This window comes from Lactuca sativa, chromosome 7, assembly GCF_002870075.4.
Source record: "Lactuca sativa cultivar Salinas chromosome 7, Lsat_Salinas_v11, whole genome shotgun sequence".
Classification (NCBI taxonomy): domain Eukaryota; kingdom Viridiplantae; phylum Streptophyta; class Magnoliopsida; order Asterales; family Asteraceae; genus Lactuca; species Lactuca sativa.
Genome location: NC_056629.2, coordinates 63,813,107 through 63,837,046, shown reverse-complemented (window position 1 = coordinate 63,837,046; position 23,940 = coordinate 63,813,107). Strand labels below are relative to the sequence as shown.

The 23,940-nt window shown below is 37.4% G+C and overlaps 1 protein-coding gene across 1 annotated transcript; it reads right to left on the bottom strand.

Moving 5' to 3' along the window:
* Window positions 1–246: 246 nt before the first annotated feature.
* LOC111877815 (1,4-dihydroxy-2-naphthoyl-CoA thioesterase 1) lies at window positions 247–1,512 on the bottom strand. Its single transcript, XM_023874322.3, has 3 exons — window positions 923–1,512; window positions 658–849; window positions 247–558 (listed from the first exon to the last, which is right to left on the bottom strand). The coding sequence occupies exons 1-3, from the start codon at window positions 1,061–1,063 to the stop codon at window positions 406–408; spliced, it is 486 nt and encodes a 161-aa protein (XP_023730090.1). The 5' UTR covers window positions 1,064–1,512; the 3' UTR covers window positions 247–405.
* Between the last annotated feature and the right edge of the window lie 22,428 nt (window positions 1,513–23,940).

Genomic DNA, 23,940 nt, shown 5'->3' with positions numbered 1-23,940 from the left:
ATCATGACAAAAAAAAAAAAAAAAAAAAAAAAAAAAAAAAAAAAAAAAAAAAACTTTACTAATGACATAACATGTCCTGTTAAATTATGACTTTGTACACGTTTCAAAAACTGGAGTGATGTCAATAGAAGAAGTTAAAACTCATTAGTGTTACACTTCTCGATTGTATGCCTGCACTTTAAGGTCATGTAATTATATTGTGATTATACTGTGTTTGAGATGCTGAGATTTTGGTAAGATCGGGTCTATCAAAACCGAGACTAAAATTGATCTCAATGGGACAATTTAACATTTCTTAGTTACATGCGTAACAAACATAAAATTGGATTTATTATTTTAACAAACACTATCACATTTCTACAAGATGAAATTTATTGTATGATGGAATAAATTTAGGGTTGATATTCATAACTTAGCATACTTCTTTAAATTTTGAGCAGCATTCTTGGCATTATCAGGCACAGGCAAGTTTGTGAGAAGAGTAACTCTTGATGACGATATAAGCAATCTACTTTCTGAGTTACGAGGATCAATCTTCCATAGCCTCACCTCCCATACCTGTTCAAATTCTCATCATTTTCACATATAATTTGCTTTTTAGGCTTCAAATTATCAAGAAATTGCCAAGAATTATCAAGAAATGGAAAGATCCGGGACCTGAATCGTGTTGCCGACGTGAAGAGGTGTGGCTTCAGCAAACACGAGATCGCCGATGTCGGCCCGTTTGAGGTGGTTGATGCTAAGCTGTATTCCGGCGACTCTCTTCCATCCCGACGCCATGTGTGCACCCATACTCGCGAGCGCCTCTGCTATTAACGCCGACACTCCGCCGTGTAACACCTTGAACGGCTGTTTGATTTTGATTCAGATTTCAGTTTCAATTTTGGGTGAAAGCAATGCAAAATCGAAAATTGAATATCACCTGACATGATTTCTCGGTGACCTGAAGACGACCGGTGACTTTTTGTGCCGATAACTCATCGATCTCAAAGCCGATTGCATGTAGCGGCATATCCAAAGACTTCGTCTTTGGTTCTGTCGTTGGTGGGGAAGGTGAATCCATGCTGTATTTTGTCTGGGCTAACGAATTGATGGTGGATTGATATGTAATTGAATCGGGGAATCAAATAGAGAAAAATTGACGAATATTGTTGTTGACTTGTCAGAAGGATAGGGTAGGTATGGTGTGTGGATATCGTTTTACAATGGAATAGTCAAGAGAGGTTAACTCGTTACTTTCTTAATTTCTTTCCACCAATTCATGAACAGAGAGAAATCGAAAACAAGCAGCAACACACGGCGGCGGACGGCGGGTAATGAAATCAAAGAGACGAACTAGAGACTAATTAGGGCTCCGATTCTTTTAAATTGGGATTTCATAGCAAATTAAAGAGAGTAATTACAAAAACATATATGATTCAAATGTAGAAACTAAGTTCCGGCGGTGGATCGGAGGAGCTGCTCTGTAGCTCCCGGAGAGGATGTTTATATGCCATTGTGGGGATGGTGAAAGGTTGGTGGAATCGATCAGATTAAATCTTAGCCGTTGGATTTTTGTTAGGTGGAGTTGGTTGACTAAAGTCAAAAATTTATGATATTTTTTTTTCGTTTGTTTAGTTAACATCATTTGCTTTCTGTCTTCTCCTTAAAAAGTGTTGCTTATATGACAATTAAACATTCCTGACCTTTATTCAGGTTTTTTATTTTTTGTCATTGGAAGGAAATTTCGGTAGCATATTTAATGGGATATTCATCGTAAATCTTTCCGTTCCTTTTTATTTATATTGTTTTTATACAACTTCTTAATGTTTTTTTTTTCTTTATCTTGTTTTATCAGTTTCTTCATTTCCATAAAGTGAAACTTGCAACAAAATTCTTAACATTAAAAGTTTTTAGGTTTTGTTTTATGTATTTTTTCAGCTTTACATAGTGCCTTGTTTCTCGTTTCAAATCACTTGTCGACTATAACATAGTATATATATATATATATATATATATATATATATATATATATATATATATATATATATATATATATATATATATATATATATATATATATATATATATATATATATATATATATATATATAGTAGACGTTTATCCGCGCGGTACGAATATTTTATTTTTTAGAAATTAGCTTACAGAGGCGATTAGTTGTTTTACGCAAATAGTTACAACGGGTAAACAATTATCAAGAAAAAGCCATGCTAGCATAAAAGAAAACCATAAAAATTAAAATTGAATAGTTAGGATTTTTTAGAAATCTCCGTTAACATATGATGATTGTGTATTATTAATTGTACAATACTTCTCTATACAATAAGTATTTGCAAATGGTTAGATTAATCAGATTAAACAGGGGCAAAATGGTCATTTATGTTAAAGAGATGATTTATGGGTATTTCCAATCCCAAAACCAAAAAATTAAAAATAAAAACCTTGTAGCAAAACTAAATCATTAATGGTGTTGGCAATTTCATTTGCAACCATACTCACTTACAATGTTACACACACAAATACGTTGTCACGCAAACATGGTTACATAGATAAAGTTATAGTTTTTTATTGTTTTATGTTATAGCATCGTATTTTCATTTTTCATGTAGAAGCGTAACCATTGATTGCATAGTAGACTTTTAATTAACACAAATTTCTTAAATGTTGCAGTCGTATGTTTACAAATGATGGATGCCACGTGAGAAATTGGTTTTGAAATTTTAATGGGCTATAAAGTTCAAATTGGTTATTTTTTTAGGGTATTTTAGGTTATGTCATTTTCATATGGTTCTTTACTATATAACTTATAAAAATTATAACTGCTAATATTAATGGTTATTTTGTTCCCAGAATGTATCATATTGTTGTTCTACTTCTCTATTAACATTATTTCCCATCCAACAAACAAAGATCCAACATGCCTTGAACCTGAACAAAACACTCAAGATATTGTGCATGTTGCGCAATCAGGCTAAATTTTTAAACAACAGGTTTGATGTGGGACCTCAAGAGGTGAATGTTGGGCTTAATTCGATTTCTAATGAGATGAATATAGATCACGGTCCAACAATCCATGTTCTAATGACACACAATAAAGAGTTAATAACAACAATGGTAAATATGCTTTCTGATTTTAACGACTTTAGTCTAGAATCGAAACTTTTTTCGGTTTTGGTTTATATTGAAAGGTTTTGTATCGTATTTGGACCCCGACGTTTCTATTTTGGTCATACTTTCAAGGTTTCATATTGACTTTTGGTTCTTATTTCAAAATTGAGATCCCAAAAAGTACGTTTGTTTTTTATATAATTATATGTGTACCCTTCTAAACGCAATGTTGAGATTGTGGCTACCACACAAGCATTTCATGCATAATGACACTAAAGAGAGACCACCGAGACCACCTGAAAAAGAATAGAAATCACATTATCATTTGATTTATATGAAAAAGCAGTTATAGTTTAGAGCAAATTACTTAACAATAACCCTTCACTTTTTTATTTGTTTGCCATGACTTGGGCTTTATCCGAAGAATTTTCAAGAATTTGAGTAAAAAATTCATAGAAATCATGGTCATTTAGATCCACATTCCTTCCAATCAATAATCCATTCAAATTCACCTTTACATATCTAAAATGGCCCGTTTCTTTAACAAACGTTTCATCAGTCTTATTTGAATGGATTTTATTTTCTCTTTTTTCAAGTAGTAGCAACGATAACGTTCCCAACGCCTCTTTTTCTTTTTTTTCTTCGTTTAAAATTTTGCTTGGTTGAGCAAGTTGTTCATCCTGTAAGTAAGTCTTCACATGCGGCCATGTATTTTACCTTAAATCCTCTTTGTTGCTCCTCCATCATGGATTCTTTTCACAGCTGCAAGGAAACGATCACTAAATCAAGCTTTGTATCATTAAAAAAATATGTCGACTTCCTTCCTTATTGAATAACAGTCACCAACCCTATTAAAAGTATTGATAGACTTCAAGAAAAGAAGTGGTTGAGTGTACACTAAACATATAAATAAACAACATTCATTAAAATGGAATCTTAGCTTTTGTTGATCAAATGCACCAGTCCTGAAACCAACAAATCAATGAATAGCAAAAAAAGAGCTCTTAGAAGGGTTACTACTAAATAGTAAATAACAATAATTATACACAACATACCTGACGATACGGCTTTCCATTATACTATTAATAAAATAACTAAATATATATCATATGATTTGGAACTGTAAGAATACAGGTAAGAGGAATTCTTCTTGCCTAAATTCCATCAAATGAAAAAAAGTTGGTAATTAATAAGGATATGAACAATATTACATGTTTAAGCATTAAGAAACTTACGAACATTAGGATCTAAGGAGGCTATTGACATCATGTTATTTAGTAATTTTATCTACAAAAGATAATTATTTAGTTAATTTTTTACAGGGAATTTAGATGCTATTTACGTGCATTCAAAAATAGTAGACACATAGTTACATTATCATGTATTTTTTGGAAGTAAATTTGTTAAGGATCAAAGCAAAACCAGGTCTGTCTCTTCGAGGCTCATTCACTTGCTACTTCTTTAGCATAGATATGCTTTTCTTCGCCTATAAACTGAAATATTAATAGAAGAAACCAAGGAAACCAAATTTGATTCGTTTCTCTTGTTCTTTAGCCATGTTCTTCTTCACACATATTTATCAAAATGGAAAAGTTATTTGAAGATTTGAAAATTGGAAGAAAATGGTCTTTTATCAATCTAGGTCATTTGTTAGAAACAACAAAATTGAAACATGGTAATCAAATTGAAGTTAACCAAACACATATAAGCACAACCATAAGAAAAAAGAACCAAAATTGAATAAACCTGATTCAGATCAGCCATTTGTGGCCTTCATCCAAAAATCCAAGGCCTTTGTAGTTTCCATCTTGATCAAAAACTCAATTCATTGCCTTCATCCGTTCTTCACTACAAACATTGGTAATCAGAGAAGTTTGAGCTGCTGGACTGAAAGCAAAACTATGGAGGTGATATATATAGGTTTCAAGTTCAAAAAAACGACCAAATGGAAAACAAAAAACTCACACAAAGATAGCGAGAGAGGGACCTCACTGGAGCTTTAGATCTAATAGGGATGGAAGAGGTGTGGTGGTGAATAAAGCCTTAAATAATGTCCCACATTCTTGAATTGTTAAAGAAAACTCTATAATCAACCTGACATGTATACATAATCAATGACTCACACAATTATAAAGCATTAAAGAGAGAATTGATGTACCTTCAACGTCGTGAGTGGAGGAGAAGGTTGATGACGACGTCGGTGATAGTTAGTGGTGGAGCAGTGGTTGGTCGTTATGTTGGCTAGGGTTTATGGATGGCGGCAACACGTCTGTGTATTGTGGTGGTAACCGATGATGGTGGTGGCGTGCATAAATTGGCTAAATTAGGTGAAGATACTATATAAAGTGTATCTTGTGTTTGATCGATTCTGTTGGCATGCCATGTCAAATGCCGAGATATTTGCCAAAAATTGCACAACGTTGGGTAAATCTCCACCTTCTTATCTTGATTTTTTGACAAAATAATGCATAAACTTGTTATATAGGATGTTTAATGAGTTGTACCTCTTAAATTTCACCATTTGAAGCTAAATGCTTATTAAGGGGTGTGTGTGTGTGTATATATATATATACACCTTAATTTACATATTTGATCAAACGCTGAAAATTAAGTCGTACAAGCCTTTAATGCAATATCTACAATTACTTTATAAATTAAACAAAATACTAAATCTTATTCGGTTATATAATTGAAAAAGTCATACGGAACCTTTGAATTAGTATTTGTGACATCCCCATTTTCACAGCCAGAAAAGACCGATTTGTTTATGCTTTGTTTTATAAAATCAGAGTAATCTTTTAAAGAAAACGGTTGCGGAATTTGTTACCAAAACAAGATATGATAATAACTTATCAAAACATTTCTCAAAGAGAATGTATTTTCATTTAATAATAAAACCTCGAGATGTCATGTTCCGATACAGACATATAAGCATAAACAGAACTTACATTCAATTACACTAATGATTTACATCTCCTTTAATCTCTCAGTGCAAAGCAGCTTCGTATCGATATCTGTGATACAATTAAACTGAGTGGGTCAGGCTTGGGAGCCTGGTGAGCATATAGGGTTTTCAACCCACAATAATATAATTATTATATTCAATCATCAAACAATCAATCCAATTACCCATCACCATTATCTTCTTTTAATCTTCCCAAAAGATATTATCCTAAGGGTCATCTCCTATATCTTATTTACTGCTCATCTCCTTACATCTTATATCCTTATATGCTTGTTCCTAAGAACTTTTCCTAAGGATAATCGCCTGTATCATATAGACAATGCTAATTCGGGGATCACTCCCTCAATATATGTCTAGTAAGGGTTAGGGTATCATCGCATGATTACACAGCCACAACATCGCCTGGACTCGTAAATCATAATAAGGGTTAAACTATCATCGCATGAATACGCAGCCACAACATCGCCTGGACTCATAATTCATAATACGGGATAGACTATCATCGCATGAATACGTAGCCACAACATCGCCTGGACTCGTAATTCATCACCTATCTATCATCACCTAATTATCATCACCATTATATCCTCACCTTTCTCTTATCACATTCTTTCAACACACATCAACTATTTCATCTACCCATGTTCTACCCAACATATTTGTAGATATAAATTACATATACAACTTATTTAAAAAATCGTATAAAACATTCATTCAACATCCATCTCAAGTAAACAAACAATGTATAAACACATAGCATGTATTTCATAGCAAATACTTCATATCTATGTGTAAGATGAAAGTGACTATACACTCACACATATAAACAACTTTATATTATACACATAACATGTATTTCGTATAAGATACTTCATAATTATGCGTTAGAAGAAAGTAACTACACACTCACTTGATCAAAAGATGATCGGACAGCACTACGGCTTGTAGAAATAGTATTCTTCGGTAGATGTGGAAGATCTTCACAAAAACCGGACTTCTCGCGGACAGAGCTTCGGCTCGGGAATTGCACTTCTCGGGATCTTCGGGGTCTCAGGACTTGCTTCGGGGCTCGGGAATGATACCGGGGCTTTGGGATATTTCTTGCACGAAAAACGATGCAAAAACGTGAGAGAAAGGGAAGAAATGAGCAAAGAAGTCGGTTGCCCTAGACACCCTTTTATAGGGGGCTGGAAACCCATTTACGCTGGGCATAAATCTACATTACACTGGGCGTAATGTGGATCAAATCGCTGACTCCCCCTATGGATAATATCGGTTAATTTATAATTAAATTAAATATCAAAAATATTTAATAAACTTCAAAAATTCATATCTTCCTCATACGAACTCCGTTTTCGACGTTCTTTATATCCCCGCGTAGGTGAGACTATGCTCTGCAACTTTTGTTTGGACTCCGTCGGCTAGTTTTGACTTTATTTTAATTATTTATTTTTAGTAGGTCGAGACAGGAAAACTCCGTTATAAAATCATAACTTCTTCATCCGACGTCCGTTTTTGCCTATCTTTTTATCGTTTTACTACAATTAATGAGATTTTAGATTCTCATTTAGATTGTTTCGAATAAAAACCGCTCGGTCTCAAATCAAGTATTCGGGCTGCATACCGCTAAGTCGAAACTTCGAAAAATCATAACTTCCTCATACGAAGTCAGATTTGGGCGTTCTTTTTATGCACGTTCACGGTTTAACGTATTCTACGACTTTCATTTAGATTGCTAAGGCTAAATATCGCTCTAACGTAAATTCACTTTTTACGTCGCGCTGTGTCGTGCCGGTTCTGTCGTGAAACTTCGACAGGTCATAACTTCTTCGTTATAACTCGGATTTCGGCGTTCTTTATATGTACGAAATCCTTGTAACATATACTACAACTTAGTTAAGATTATTCATTCTAAATAATCTTTCATCAAAAATTCATTTTTGACGCCTATCGTCTCTAAATTGACCAACCCTGATCTACGGACGTTACAATATTCCTTAGTTATAGTCAAATGAAGCGGTCAACACCAACTACACTTTGTATAACATCTCCACTTCTTCAACCAAGTGTCACCACCATTCATCACCCTATCCAAGAGCAACCCTATTCAAATTCTTCCTTAGCCGCCCTAAAACCTTATCATTCCCACCACCACCGTTCCATCACCTACAACAAACAAGTCCTACCACAAAATCAAGATTCATCGCTGCCTCCGTATCCTTCCCCACTAGCATTTATGATCACTACTACCGTTATCACATCCTACCAACATCGTCTTTATTTAAGAAATATCTTGACCACAGATCCCTCCCACTGCTCCCCAAAATAGTCATCATCGCCTCTTACTTGTTTCCTGGACACAACTACCACCATCGTTGAATAACTATACACCTCTTGTTCACCAGCCACATGTGTCGACTCCAATGTTACCTGCTGCAAAATCTCGAACCCCAGCCACCACACCAGAAACCCTAACGCCACTATCGAATATCTACCCCTCTTTTTTTATGTCTCTATCTAAAAAAATACTAAATCATGCCACCACTAAACCATTGATGCACCCATCTCTATCTCTTTCTCTCTTTCTCTCTTTCTCTCTCTCTCTCTCTCTCTCTCTCCATATATAGTTCTAGAAGTGGTTTTTTTGTCTCTCAAAGTAGATGAAGCTTACTCTTTCATATCTATAAAAAGTTGAAGGAAGTAGAGATCGACATATAAAGACAAATCAGTCATGAATGATTTTGAGGTTGACCTTATAAAGTTGAAACCTTCAACATATCAAGGCTAGCATCTCTTTTGATTTTTTATTGCTCAGTTTCTATGCCCGATTTTGGTCTTTTAGGTTTTGCTATGAGGTTGTTCATCATTTATATTTGGTTTTTAATCTTATAACATTTTTTTCTAATTATAAATTATTTTTTCTTCTTTATGCATTTTATTAACCCTAATGTTGAATATTTCATCTTATGAGTTTGAATTGAAATGAAACCAGGAGAACGCAAAGTTAAAATCAAAAGAAACCAACATAAAATTTAATTCTAAACATCTTTTTGAGCCAGACATTCTATTTATGTTGCTATTTACCCTATTTATCTAGCTTATATTCTTCATTTGTGTTTATTACATGCAATGTTCCATTAAACTTTAATAGCTACTATCATTTATTAATATAGTTTATTATCTTACAATATTGGGTTTCTAAACAAAGTATCATGGACCGTTTTTTCTCATGGGTTGAAAAGGGTTTAGTTTTTTTGGTTTTTTTTTGTGGGCTCGATTCCCTTAGTTTCTTGTATTTGAAGTCCTAATTAGGTTTTATATTTTTTTTATTATGAAGAGAACTTGAATTTATTACACTATTGCTTAATTATTGATGATATCTTTATGTATTGTAGATGCAAAGATGTCAACAAATTGATAAGTCTCGCCCTTAATTACATAATAGATATGAGATGCATCATCATGCCATTGATTTTACTGCTATTTTTAGATTAATCACATAGATTTCAGTATATCATGCGAAAACAAGCTATCAATAACATCTAAATCTCATTATATATGTGGTAATGGCCAAAAAGGCTAACCTAAATCGGGTTACCTCATCAAACAAAGTCCAATGGAATGGGCTATCTGAACAGGGTAACTAAAACCAGGAATCCAAGTCCAGTGTTTTAACACCCCATATTTGTAACACTTGAATCTTGGTATGCTTCATTCTTGCCCTTTGTTATTTAAAATCTACACTTTTGGTCCGTGGGTTGTATGCGGGGCGTACCACATAGTACGCTTAACGTACTAGCTAAGAAGCCAATATGCTTAGCGTACTGATGTGAGGCTTGACCGGGACTCTAGACACGTACGCGGGGCATACGTAAGAATTAATGAAACCATAATTTAGGGTGATGCACCCTATATAAGCACCTTAGGTCTTTAGGGCCGGCCTCTTTACCACTCTCCAAGCCTCCAAAACCTTAGAAATCGTCCTTTAGCCTCCATTGTTGTGTTTTTGAGTCCTTAAGAAGTATTTGGTGGATGTTTTGCACCATGTGAAGGAAGTATATAAGATTGAAGGTGCTTTGCTTGGTGAGAAGGTTATAGATCCAAAATCATCACCCTTATTGCAAGCTTATTGAGGTATCCACTTCAAACCTTGTCTTCTCCATGATTAGATCTCTTTATTTCTTAGTTTTTATGCTTTTGGTCTCTTTTTAGGTTGGTTTGAGGAGTTGGGTCGTTTGAAGGACTTATTCTTTTAGATAGGAGCTTACTATGGACTCCTTAGGCATAAAGATCCAAGCTTGATGGGATTTTTGGTTATATGAATGCATTATGTCACTTATTAAGTCCTCTTGAGCTTTAAGAGCTTCATTTAGCCATGCATGAACATAAAGTTAGCAACTTTACGTGATAATCCAGCTCAAGGAAGTTAGAACTATGCTTTGGAGCAATGTGTTAAGGGATTAAGGGATTAATGTGAAAGGTGGTTGAATAGGAGGAGTACGTTGGGCATACAAGCCAATATGTGCAGTGTACAAGCCTTAAAGCATGTATGCTTAGCATACAACTGAGTACGTGGGGCATACTCAGTCTGATGGGCTTTGCATTTTGGGCTTCAAGTTTAGGTCATTCTTTTGGGCTTAGGTGCTTGGGGTATTGTTGGGCCATTCGAATGCAAGTTCTTGGACTCGGAAAAATTGGTGGGCCTTCAGGTAAGGCCCATGTAAGGGCTTAGGCCCAATGTGGAAAATTGGGCCATGTTTGGGCCTTAGATGATTAGTTGATTTTTGGACCTTTTAGATTGTGAGTTTGGGAGTTAGTCTTAGACCAAACTAGGTAAGGGGTAAAATGGTATTTTTACCCTAAGAATGGATTGATGGTTATAAATTTCAATCCAATTGTTGATTTGATCTTATTTGGTTTTGATAGCTTGGGGATTCGTCAGACAGCAGCCGGAGATTCAGTTGTGTGATTCAGCAGTCGATGTGAGTTTCCTTACTAGGTTCAACGGGTCTAAGGCACCAGTGTCGGCACTTGTTATTTATGTTAGGATGTCAGGAGTTTGTGTGACCCTTGCATGAGATATACGTTGCTATGTATACCGGGCGGGGCTCGATGCCCGATGAGGTCCAATGACTGTATCGTATGCTATTGTTTATGATCATTGTATGTGTTAGTATGATTATGTGATATATTTCTATGTGTATAGTGATGGGTTTTGAGCTTTCTAACACTCCTATGGTGTACATGCAACCTTAGAAACCTTGGATCTATGTTTTCTCTAAAATACATGCAAATAAGAATTTTCCAAGGTTCTCATCCTAACTAGCATGACATGGGGTACTTGTAACATAAAAACTAGTAGAATGACATACCTTTTGCTTGGGGTTGATTGCTTGGAGTTTGAGAGCCTAGCACCAATAATGTGGATGCCTCAAATGGAATCACAAATTACCACACAACTTGGAAAAACTAAAGATATTAGTATGCACAATTAGAAATCGGCCCACTCTTCATTTCACACACACTAGTGTCATTTCATGTGCCTAAGACCTCTTTATATAGTGTGGTGGATTAGGGTTACATCCATGTAAACCCTAATACCCATGACCTTTCATTTCCATAAGATCCATGGGTTAAAGCTCCATGGACTTTCCATGCAAGCCTAGCCCATTCTAAATAAGCATTGGCCCACTCTATATAAATATAAGAGTCCATATTTAATTAGTTACCTTTTGATCACTAAATTAATTCTAGATCAATACTAATTAAATAATATGATTTCATATTAATATATTATAACTTATAATATAATAACAAATCATAACTATACTATTCTCAAAAGACTATCCAAATTATTATGGTAAAGTGCAACCCAAATGGACCATGCCGGGTCGGGTCAAGTACATCCCAAATATAGTTACGGACTTAGACACCTTATCCAACAATCTCTTACTTGGATAAGTCTAATAACTATAGTTGCAAGCATAACTTCAAGAACTGGCCAGCAATCCTATCTCTTAAAACTCTGTTGAACTATGAAGTGCCATTTGAAATAAGTGATCATATAATCCTATGCTCTAGATATCAGTCGGACAAATACATGGAACAATGTCGAACTTATTGTCCAATAGTTTATTTCCTGATTTCCGATTCGTTTGACATAGAACTAAACTTAACACATCAATTTGGTTCTGACCGGGCCCGACACATAGGTCAAAACAAAATCATCGAGGGGCCCAATATCACTTTTAATCCTCCAAGGACTAAAAGGAATAGATAAACTTCGACTCATATGCTTGTTCTACTACTTGTTGAATCATACAGAAAGGCACGTTTTATGACTTCAAGTTACTGATGCATTTTCGTACAATCAATGCATAACCAACTCATAGGAAACAAATCATATCTCTAGGTTTGAAGACATATATGATATTACCGTCTCACGCTCACTCGAGATAAATTCCATGAAGTGATGCAGGTGAGCGTGAGTTTAATCCAATACTCAGAACTTATGAGCACTCATGAATGTTGTAGCAACTCTTGCTATGTCCAACACCTTAGATATCTACAAGCCAACTTCATGACAACCTTGATTCATACCTACTTCCAACATATGACCGACTGTGGAGAGTTTGAATAAAGTAATTATACTGGAAGTCAAAACATGCAAAATTGAAACAATATCAAACAATTGACACAAGATACCAACACCTTACTTATAAACAAACAACAACGTTTTTTTAATCATCAAATGTCAATTACATTTTACAAGTTTCATAAATAGCTATCTGATCTGTCAAACTAATATCATCCTTTAGCCCGATACGCCTCGCATGCTACAAATGCCTAACCCTAGTCAGTCCCTTTGTGAGGGGATCTGTTGGGTTCTCTTCTGATGATATCGTCTTTGCCACGAGGAGTCCTTCTTCTATCTTATGTCTTATGAAGTGATATTTTTTGTCAATGTGTCTGGATCTGCCATGATCTCTCAGTTCCTTGACTAAGGCAACCACACAATTGCTGTCATAAAAAATCTCCATAGGCTGCTTTATAGCTGGTACAACTCCAAGGTCTCCGATGAGGTTCCTCAAGGATATCGCCTCCTTCGCTGCTTCACTCGCTGATATGTACTCTGACTCACATGTAGAATCAGCTACTGTGTCCTGTTTGGAACTTTTCCAAGCAATTGCTCCTCTATTCATGGTAAAGACCCAACCCGACTGAGAGCGAAAACTATCCCTATCAGTCTGAAAGCTAGTGTCACTATACCTCACTACTCTCAAGTCATCACTCCCACCAAGGGTAAGAATCCAATCCTTAGTCCTTCACAAGTACTTGAGAATGTTCTTTACCACAGTCCAGTGAGCCTTACCAGGATTCCCATGATATCTGCTGACCATGCTCAAAGCAAAAGCCACATCAGGGCGGGTATAAGTCATAGCATACATGATCGAGCCAACAGCAGAAGCATATGGTAATCGACTTGTCTCAGTTATCTCATCCTCTGTACTTGGGCTCTAAGCCTTGGTCAGTTTGGCATTATGCTTGATCGGTAAGTTACATTTCTTGGAATTCTGCATGTTGAAACTTTTCAACACTTTGTCCACATAGGTGCTTTGACTAAGTCCAATTAGTCTTTTACTCCTTTCTCTCAATATCCTTATCCCTAGGATATAGATAGCTTCTCCAAGGTCCTTCATAGTAAAACACTTCCCAAGCCAGGACTTAACCTCCTGCAAACTTGGGATGTCATTTCCCGTTAGTACTATGCCATCCACATATAGTACCAAAAAGCTGACTATACTCCCACTAGCTTTGACATACACATAGGACTCATCTTCGCTTCTCGAAAAACCAAACTCTTTGACTTTCTCATCAAAACAAAGATTCCAACTGTGAGATGCTTGTTTCAATCCATAAATGGATTTCTCAAGCTTGCACACTCTATCAGGGTACTTTGCATTGACAAAACCCTCTGGCTGACTCATGTAAACATCCTCAGCCAACTTTCCATTAAGGAAAGCGGTTTTGACATCTATTTTCCATATTTCATAATCATGAAATGCAGCTATGGCTAGCAAAACCCTAATAGACTTAATCTTCGCTACTGGTGAGAAGGTCTCATCATAGTCAACACCTGGAGTTTAAGTAAAGCCCTTCGCAACCAGTCGCACTTTGTAAGTGGGTACATTCCCATCCATGTTGGTCTTATTCTTGAAGATCCATTTGCACCTGACCATCTTACAACCCTGTACATTGTCAACCAAGTTCCAAACTTTATTGTCATACATGGACTGAATCTCGCTGTCCATAGCCTCCTTCCATTTAGTAGACTTAGGGTCTGCCATGGCTTCCCTATAGCTTTTAGGTTCATCCAAATGTACCAGTGTACTATCACTGATAAATGTATCACCTTCCATAGTAATATGGAAACCATAGTAATGCTCAGGTGCATTCCTAACTCTAGTGGAACGCCTCAGAGGTACAAACTCATCAGTTGGCTCAACAGGATTTTCCTCCTCAGGTTGACTGCTAGGGTTTGAGGTTCCTTCACCACCTGACTCTTGAAGCTCTTCAAGGTCAATTTTACTCCCACTGTTTCCTTGGCTTATAAATTCTCTCTCTCTCTCGAAAGACCCCTCTCTTTGCCATAAAGACCACATTCTCACTCGGTCTGTAGAAGAGGTAACCAAAGGATTTTTGTGGGTAGCCGATGAAAATACACCGCTCACTTCGAGGTTCGAGCCTGTCCTGAGTCTCACATCTCACGTCTCATGAAAGCCTTGCAACATGAAATCTTGATGTGGTGTAAATTAGGAACTTTCCCAGTCCACATCTCGTGAGGAACCTTCTTGGTAGGGATTAGATTAAGGATATGGGCGGCAGTCTCTAAGGTATACCCCCAAAATGAGATTGGTAATGACGCTCGATTCATCATGGAATGAACCATGTCTAACAAGGTTTGATTGTGCCTTTCAGCCACACCATTCAGCTGTGGTGTCCTAGGAGGTGTCAATTGTGAAACAATTCCACATTCCTTAAGATAGTCAAGGAACTTTGTACTAAGATACTCTCCTCCTCGATCGGATCGGAGCATCTTAATGTTCCTGCCTAACTGATTTTCCACTTCCGGTTTAAACTCTTTGAACTTTTCAAAGGTTTTTGACTTATGCTTGATTAAGTAGACATAACCATATCTACTGTAATCATCAGTAAAAGTCAATTAAGAAGCGCTTAGAATCCCTTGTTGCGATTCTGAAGGGTCCACACACATCTGTGTGTATGAGGTCCAACAAACCTTCAATCCCTTGCACAAGTATCAGTGAAGGGTGACTTTGTCATTTTTCCAAGCAAACAAGACTCGCAACTATCATACGACTTTAAGTCAAATGACTCCAAGACTCTAGCATTTTGGAGTTGGCCCATGCGCTTCTTGTTAACATGTCCAAGACGACAATGCCACAAGGATGCTTTATCCAAACTAGTGGAAGAATCGATATACAACACATTATTTCCTAAGTTGTCTACAATCGACACAGTTTCATATACACCATCACAAGGTAATGCTTTAAAATAAAGAACATTATTATAAAAAACATTAATACCATCACATTCATTATCAAAAGAAAAAGTAAACCCTTGCTTGTACAAACCATGAAAGGAAATAATATTTCTCGCCATTTCAGACGAGTAACAACACTTATTCAAATCTAACATTAACCCACTACTTAGCAACAAAGAATAAACTTCAATCTTGGTGACAGGTGAAGCTTTCCTATTCCCCATGATCAAGTTTATCATTCCGTGCTCTACATCCTCACTTCTTCTTAGGCCCTGCAAATCAAAACATATATGAATACCGCAACCTATATCAAGGACCTAAGAATTAGTATGCGGTGAAAATATAGTGTAAATACCTACATGGGTAGGTTTAACCTTCCCATCCTTAACATCTTGCAGATACTTGGGGCAGTTTCATTTCCAATGCCCCTTATCATGACAATAGAAGTATTCAGCTTCCTTTGGGTTGGAAGAAGTAGTGACAGAACCACCTTTGGGTTCCACTTGAAGAGGATCCATCAAGAGACTTTCCCTTGGTACCCTTCGAAGGGGTCTCCCTCTTCTTCCCTCTATATTTCCCGATTGCTAGAATAGGGACAGTGTTAGGAGTAGGAGTAGTAACAACCGATTTACCCTTGAGACCGGTTTCGGCGGTATTCAAAAGTCCTTGAAGTTTTTTGAGTGTGACCTACTCCTTGTTCATGTGATAGGTCATCCGGAACTAATCATAACAAGTAGGTAAGGAGTGCAGTATGATATCAATAGCCAACTCCTCCGGGAAGTTCACATTCAATTTCAGCAAACCGTCCATAAATCTTTGCATTTTTTGCATGTGGGCCGTGATGGGTTCACCATCCCTCATTCGTGTTGTTATCATGGAAGAGATGATTTCATACCTCTCTTGACGAGCACTTTGATGGTAGCGGTCCATGAAGTCCATGTGCATCTCAAATGGGTAAAAGTCCTCATAGGACTTTTGGAGCTTAGCTGTCATTGTGGCCAACATGATACATGCCACTTTGGTAGCATCTCTCTCATGTGCCCTATAGTCAGCGATCTCCTATGGAGTAGCAGTAGACTCATCAATTTCTTTCAGCTCCTTGTTAAGGACATATTCCTTGTCCTCATAATGTGTGACCATCCTGATCTTCCTGATCCAATCATTAAAGTTTAAACCATTAAAGATGACTCTCATACAAAGATTCATGAGAGAGAAAGAGTCGGTAGGGTTTGAGCCAGTAACAACATTGTTGGAAGACATCTGAAAAGAAGAAAGACAAGTTTAGATTAGATATAGAATCTTTAATAAGACACCCAAATGTAATATTAAGGCTAGGACCCAACACAATACTTTATAACTTGGAAGAGGGATGCCGTAATCCAAGCTAAAAAATCTTTGAATGTAGGAGAATGCCGATTCACCAATTTCCACCATGAAAAACGAAATAAATTATTAGGTTTTAATTGGATTAAAACTCCTAGATCTTTTGAAATTCATTGAAATTTTCAATGGCATGTTTAAATCTTGATTTTGCCCTCTCAAGTTTGTGACTGGGATGCCGAGGATCACAAACAAGGTGTGAATAACCATACAAATTTACTTGGTACCCTTAATCTTTATCGCCTAATCAATGTGTCGGTTACCCACACACACTCCACCGATCTATGATAAACCTTAAGTCACCATTTGCCACTCTTACTAGTCCATGTTAGTGTTCCGGTTACCCACTCACGCTCCACCAACGACTTGGTAAGGTATAAAGTGTAATATCATGGGATAACCCCAATTTCACATTTTCCGAAAGTAACTAAGATTGGGAATTTATAAAAGGTTTAGTTACTTTATGTTTTCATTATACTTTTAATGAGAATTATAGTGCTTGTCCTACCCATTCGGCTAACGACCCTCCACCAGTCAAGGAAGCGGTGGGTGAGAGTGGACACCCATTAAGCTGTCATTTTGTAGGAAATAACCTTATACCCCCCCCCCCCCCCTTATAGACCGACTTCGTGAATGAGGTCTATTAACGGTAAAACTGACTTGATCTTATATATATATATATATATATATATATATATATATATATATATATATATATATATATATATATATATATATATATATATATATATATATATTATTAACTTATAATACTATAAAGTATAAGGGTTGAATTTTAACTTTTAAAGCTCTAGGGTTTGGAATTAAAGTTTTCTAAAGTGACTTTACAAATTCCAAAACTTTAGGGCAAGTTTTGAAGCTATTCAAAACCTTTCAAATTCATAATTTATGAGTTTAATGGTCTATTAAAATGAAGACTCTTCATTTTATGTAACCTATAGTTCTTTAATGGATCTTCAAAAGAAATGACTTATGGTAATCCATAACATGAGGACAAATTATGGACTCCATTAAAAACATTTAGATCAAGAATTAAACTAACAAATAATTTGCAAATAACTCCTATGATCTACCAAAACTCATAAGTGTATGAACATTCATATCAACAATTTCAAGAATCATATAAACACACATCAAACTTGAAATTTTGAGAATAACCTTTGAAATTGGATTAGCATAATTATTACCACATCAAAAACAGGTTTTATAAGTCCAAAACAGTTTAGTGTAATGATTCTAGTCCAATTCCAGCTTAAAAACTCGAAAAACTGCACTCTGGGCCTTCTACTCGTCGAGTGCACGAACCTACTCGACGAGTAGGATGAATATACACTTAGACTCGACAAGTCCCCTCATGGACTTGGCGAGTCCACTGATCAGATTGCAAATTTTTCGATTTTCTTTAACAATTTGCATCAAGTATCAAGAAAACAAGCCTAGTCTCTGATACCACTGATGGGTTTTGAGCATTCTAACACTCCTATGGTGTACATGCAACCCTAGAAACCTTGGATCTATGTTTTCTCTAAAATACATGCAAATCAGAATTTTCCAAGGTTCTCATCCTAACTAGCATGGCATGGGGTACTTGTAACATAAAAACTAGTAGAATGACATACCTTTTGCTTGTGGTTGATTGCTTGGAGTTTGAGAGCCTGGAACCAATAATGTGGATGCCTCAAATGGAATCACAAATCACCACACAACTTGGAAAAACTAGAGATAGTAGTATGCACCCTTAGAAATCGGCCCACTCTTCTTTTCACACACACTAGTGCCATTTCATGTGCCAAAGACCCCTTTATATAGTGTGGTGGATTAGGGTTACATCCATGTAAACCCTAATACCCATGACCTTTCATTTCCATAATATCCATGGGTTAAAGCTTCATGGACTATCCATGGACTTTCCGTGCAAGCCTAGCCCATTCTAAATAAGCATTGGACCACTCTATATAAATATAGGAGTCCATATTTAATTAGTTACCTTTTGATCACCAAATTAATTCTAGATCAATACTAATTGAATAATATGATTTCATATTAATATATTATAGCTTATAGTATATTAACAAATCATAACTATACTATTCTCAAAAGACTATCCAAATTATTATGGTGAAGTGCAACCCAAATGGACCATGCCGGGCGGGGTCAAGTACATCCTAAATATAGTTATGGACTTAGACACCTTATCCAACATATAGTGGGCAGGGCCCGATGTCAAGCGGAGCCGAACAATAACAAATATGTATACCGAGCGGGGCTCGAAGACAAGTGGGACTCGATACCGGGCGGGGCCTAATGGAGGGTGGGGGTCCAGTATGTGATTTATTATGTATGGTATGGGGTAGTTTTGGGACCTCACTAAGCTTTGTGGTTATGGTTTTCAGTTTATGTTTCAGGTACTTCCAGTTCTAAAGGGAAGGGCTCGGGATGATTGTAGTTCACACATCACCAAGTTCTGCTTTTTGTGTTTTACTCTGATTCGAGATGATGTTTGATACACTTATTTTATTGGGATTGTATTAGTGTTGTTTTTGGAATACTGATTTTATTAAATTAAAAACAAAATTTTTGGCTCGTATTTTTGGGATGTTACAAGTTGGTATCAGAGCCTTAGTTTGGGGGATTCAGACATACTCTTGGGTGTGCCTGAAATCACATTGAGAATTTTGTAAAGTTTTTCAAAAAGAAATATTTTTCTTAGAAAATAGTTTTTTTTAGACAAGAAAGGGTGTGGTGCTTGCAATCTGCCTAGCTCAAGTAAGTTTTCCCAAATTACCCATACATGTAATCTGATACGATTTGATCTGTGAATCGCATGCTAGTTAGCGATAAGAATTTGCTCAGTTTTACATGATAGAATGCTAGGAGAAATTCCTTTGTATGCCTATTGTATGAGCTTGTAGACTTGCATGCTAGTACTGATTAGTCGGTGAGAAGGTGACCTGATTAGGTAATGTTTGGTCATGGTTACTTGATGCTAGAATGTTGCTTGCTTTGTGCTTTTAGGAGTTCCTACTAACTTTGGCTAATTAGTAAGAGAATATGCTAAGTTACATAGTATGGGAAGTAAATAATTTTAGAAGGTTAGGTTTTAACTCTATTGCACAGATCTTGTTTGAGTCCAACCGTTGTAGTGCTAGACCTTTCATTCGAAGAATTATCTGGTTTAGTGGTATGTAATAGTATTTGTGAGCTAGTTAGAGGGAGTTAGTGGGAGTTCCTTCTGCAGCTGATGGTAGAGAGTGGTATAGAGTTTTCCCTAGGAAAACCTAGGATGAGATCTAGTGTTCGGAGGCTTATCTGTGAGGGGAAGTTGTATGGATAAAAAGTGACTTGGTTGAGTCTAGGCAATTATTGAGGAAATTAAAGATACATGTGGAAGGTTATCTGAGCAAGTACTACTAGAAGCAAAAAATTCATACTTGATTCAAAGATAGCTGCGATGAAACCAGGAAGCTTGTGGAGTTTGTGATCCCTCGATATATATTTTGATGTGTATTTTGATGGTGTATATGGTCTATTTTTAGTATGGTGACATTGCGAGGCAAACCTGCTGGCAGTCCTGGTGCTGGAGAGGGCTCAGGCTTAGGATCTGGAACCGGGTAACTAGATGATCAGACTAGGGAGTTCATCTAATATGAGATTACTCATTGCATTCTTGAGCGGACTCCTGTGATCTTTGGCACGGTCAAGGAGGGCATTCTAGAGATTCTGGATGAGCGGTTGAGATGGTTTCGTTCTGAGGTGGTGGCACTAGTGGGAGCACGTTATTTGACATTTAGGGAGTTCCACGCATGTGGGGCTCCGGAATACCACATTGAAAAGGACCCGATAGCGAGCCAGAGGTGGTTAGCGGACGTTTCTAACACCTTCCACACCAACAGTTTCCCTGATGAGGAAAAGGTTAGGCTTGCCTCCTGTCTTTTGAAGGACAGGGCACGAGAATGGTGGGAGTAGGTAGGACGTGCGGTGGGTGATGATGTTGTTGATATGATAACGTGGGATGATTTCTCGACCAGGTTCTGAGCTGAGTTGCACCAGTGATTGAGGTGCAGCAATTGGAGCGAGAGTTTCAGGATATCCACCAGACTACGAAGACAGTGGCTGAGATCATCGTGATGTTTCGATAGGGGGTGCTTTTGGTTCCACGGTATGGGGAGGATGAAGAGATGAAGAAGGCCCAATATCATGAGATTTCGAGGAGTGACATTCGACAATTTGTGAGTCGATCCACCTGCAAGACGTTGGAGGATATGACTGTGCGAGCTAGGGAAAGGGAGATTGACCTAGAGATAGAGAAAAAGAGGAAGCCATAGTCTTTGCTGAGTGCTGAGGGTTCAGGCAAGAGGCCCAACGTATATGACTGTAGATCGAGAGTCGATCAGGGCCGAAGCCAATGTGGCAAGTACGACAAAGTGTAAGAGGGACCATGTCGAATTGGTGGTTCTGGCTGCTTCAGGTGCGGCCGGATGGGTCATTATAGTAAGGATTGTACTGCTACCACCACCCCGGGATCTGATCTAATTTGATTTCATTGAAATCAGAGGGGCCACAATAAGGCCCATTGTCCGAGTTTGGCTGTAGTAGGACCGGTATCAGCACCCGCTCCTATAACTCTTCATATTACTGATGACCACTAGGGCCGGGCAGATGCACCTATGGTGAAGAGAAGGGCTTTCCAGTTGACGGCCGATGAGGCGTGTGCAGCTCCCGACGTGGTAACGGGCATGTATCTTCTCTTTATCTCTTTATTTATATTGAATTTCTTACTTATGTTTATGTTTTTTTATTTTAGGATTGTTCGTTGTGAATGGTATTTCTGCATTGGTATTGTTTGATTCGGGGGCTATTGGATCCTTGGTATCGCTTGCGCTTAACATGACATTTGCTGGAGCTCCAAGGAAGATGGATTGTCCTCTTGATGTTGAGATTCTTGATGACAGGTCTGTTCCCACTCCATTGCGTGGGAACAAGGTGATCATAGGCATGGATTGGTTAATCCCTAATAGGGCAGTGACCGATTGTGAGAAGCAATTGGTACGGGTTTGGACCCTGAGTGGGGGAGAGTTAGTGGTTTATGGGGAGATATCTCAGCATGGGCCGATTTTGTGTTCAACATCGAGGGCCGGAGACTAATTTTAGCAGGGTTGTTCCGATTATATTGTTTATGCCATGGATATCCGGGATAAGGGTAAGGCGATTGTGGATGATGTGCCAATTATGTGGGACTACCCGAATGTGTTCCCCCAAGGATTTGCCTAGGGTGCCTCCGGAGAGGCTAGTTGAGTTTAGGATTGATCTGGTTCCTGCTGCGGCTTCGATAGCCAAAGCACTGTATCGGTTGGTTCCTCTTGAGATGCAAGAGTTGTCTACATAGTTATAGGAGCTGTTAGACAAGGGGTTCATTCAACTAATCAGTTCGACTTGGGGAGCATTGAGCTTGTTTGTGAAGAAGAAGGATGGGTCTCACCATATGTGCATCGACTACCGGGAGCTAAATAAGGTAATAGTGAAGAATCTCTATCCACTCCCGAGGATTGATGATCTTTTTGACCAGCTTCAGGGTGCATATTGGTTCTCCAAGATTGATTTCCGATCCGGTTATCATCAGATGCAGGTCAGGGATGAGGATGTGAAGAAGACAGCTTTCTAGACTCGTTATGGTCATTACAAGCTCGTGGTGATGCCTTTTGGGCTCAACAATGCTCCAGCCACGTTCATTGATCTCATGAATCACGTATGCAGGCCGATGCTGGATTGATGTGTGATTGTATTCATCGATGATATCTTGGTTTATTCCAATACCTAGGAGCAACACGAGGAGCACTTAAAGGAAGTGCTGAAGACTTTGAGGAGGGAGGGACTTTTTGAAAAGTTCTCCCAATGCGAGTTCTGGTTGCGCGAGGTGCAGTTCCTGGGGCACATTGTCAACCAAAATGGCATTTTGGTCGATCCGACCAAGGTTGAAGCCGTGATGCAGTGGGAGATTCCAAGGCCTCCATATGAGATTTGAAGTTTTCTTGGTTTAGCAGGTTATTATCGAAGATTCATCCAGGATTTCTCCAAGATAGCTATTCCATTAAATCGATTGACAAAGAAGACGGTTACATTTCACTAGGGCCTAAGCAGTAGGCAGCTTTCGAGACTTTGAGACCGCAGTTGCTCGAGGCGCGGTCAGAACTGAATTGATGTGTTCGATTAAGTTCTATGTCGAATAAATCAGAGATCGAGAAACCTAAATGCTTGACTAACCATTCCATAGGATTGTCAGCATGATATCTTACAGAGGACTGTACGTTCCCTTATCTAAAGGACAAGATTGATTAGATCAGAGTTTGACAACGTCTTTGAGAGCTACGATTGCAAACCGAATTGTACTTGTGAATATAGTTACTAGACTTATCCAAGTGGGAGACTGTTGGAATAGTGTCTAAGGCTGCAACTATATTAGGCAAGTATTTGACCCGGTTGTGCATGGTCCTTTTGGGTTGCCTTCACCATAGCAACTTGATAGGATGATTTATTACGAGAGAGTAAATATTATTAATATATTATGAGAATAATATAATGAATAATATATTTGTTATTTGATTAATATAAGTCATAGAATTAATTAGAATTAATTTGGTGACTTAAAGAGATTAATTAAATAAAGGGGTATAAACTGTCAATTGTTTGATAGTTAAACTTTAGACTGTAAATCCTTATGGATATGGTATGGACGAATTCTAAGAGTTTTAGGATAGCTAAAATCGTCCATATAGATATCTAAGGAATGGATTTGGATAGCCTTAAGAGAAGATTATCCAATTAGGGTTTAGGTTGTAACCCTTAAGGAGTCTACAAGTATAAATAGACCCCATGGCATAAGGAAATCGGCACCTCTCCTAAAGC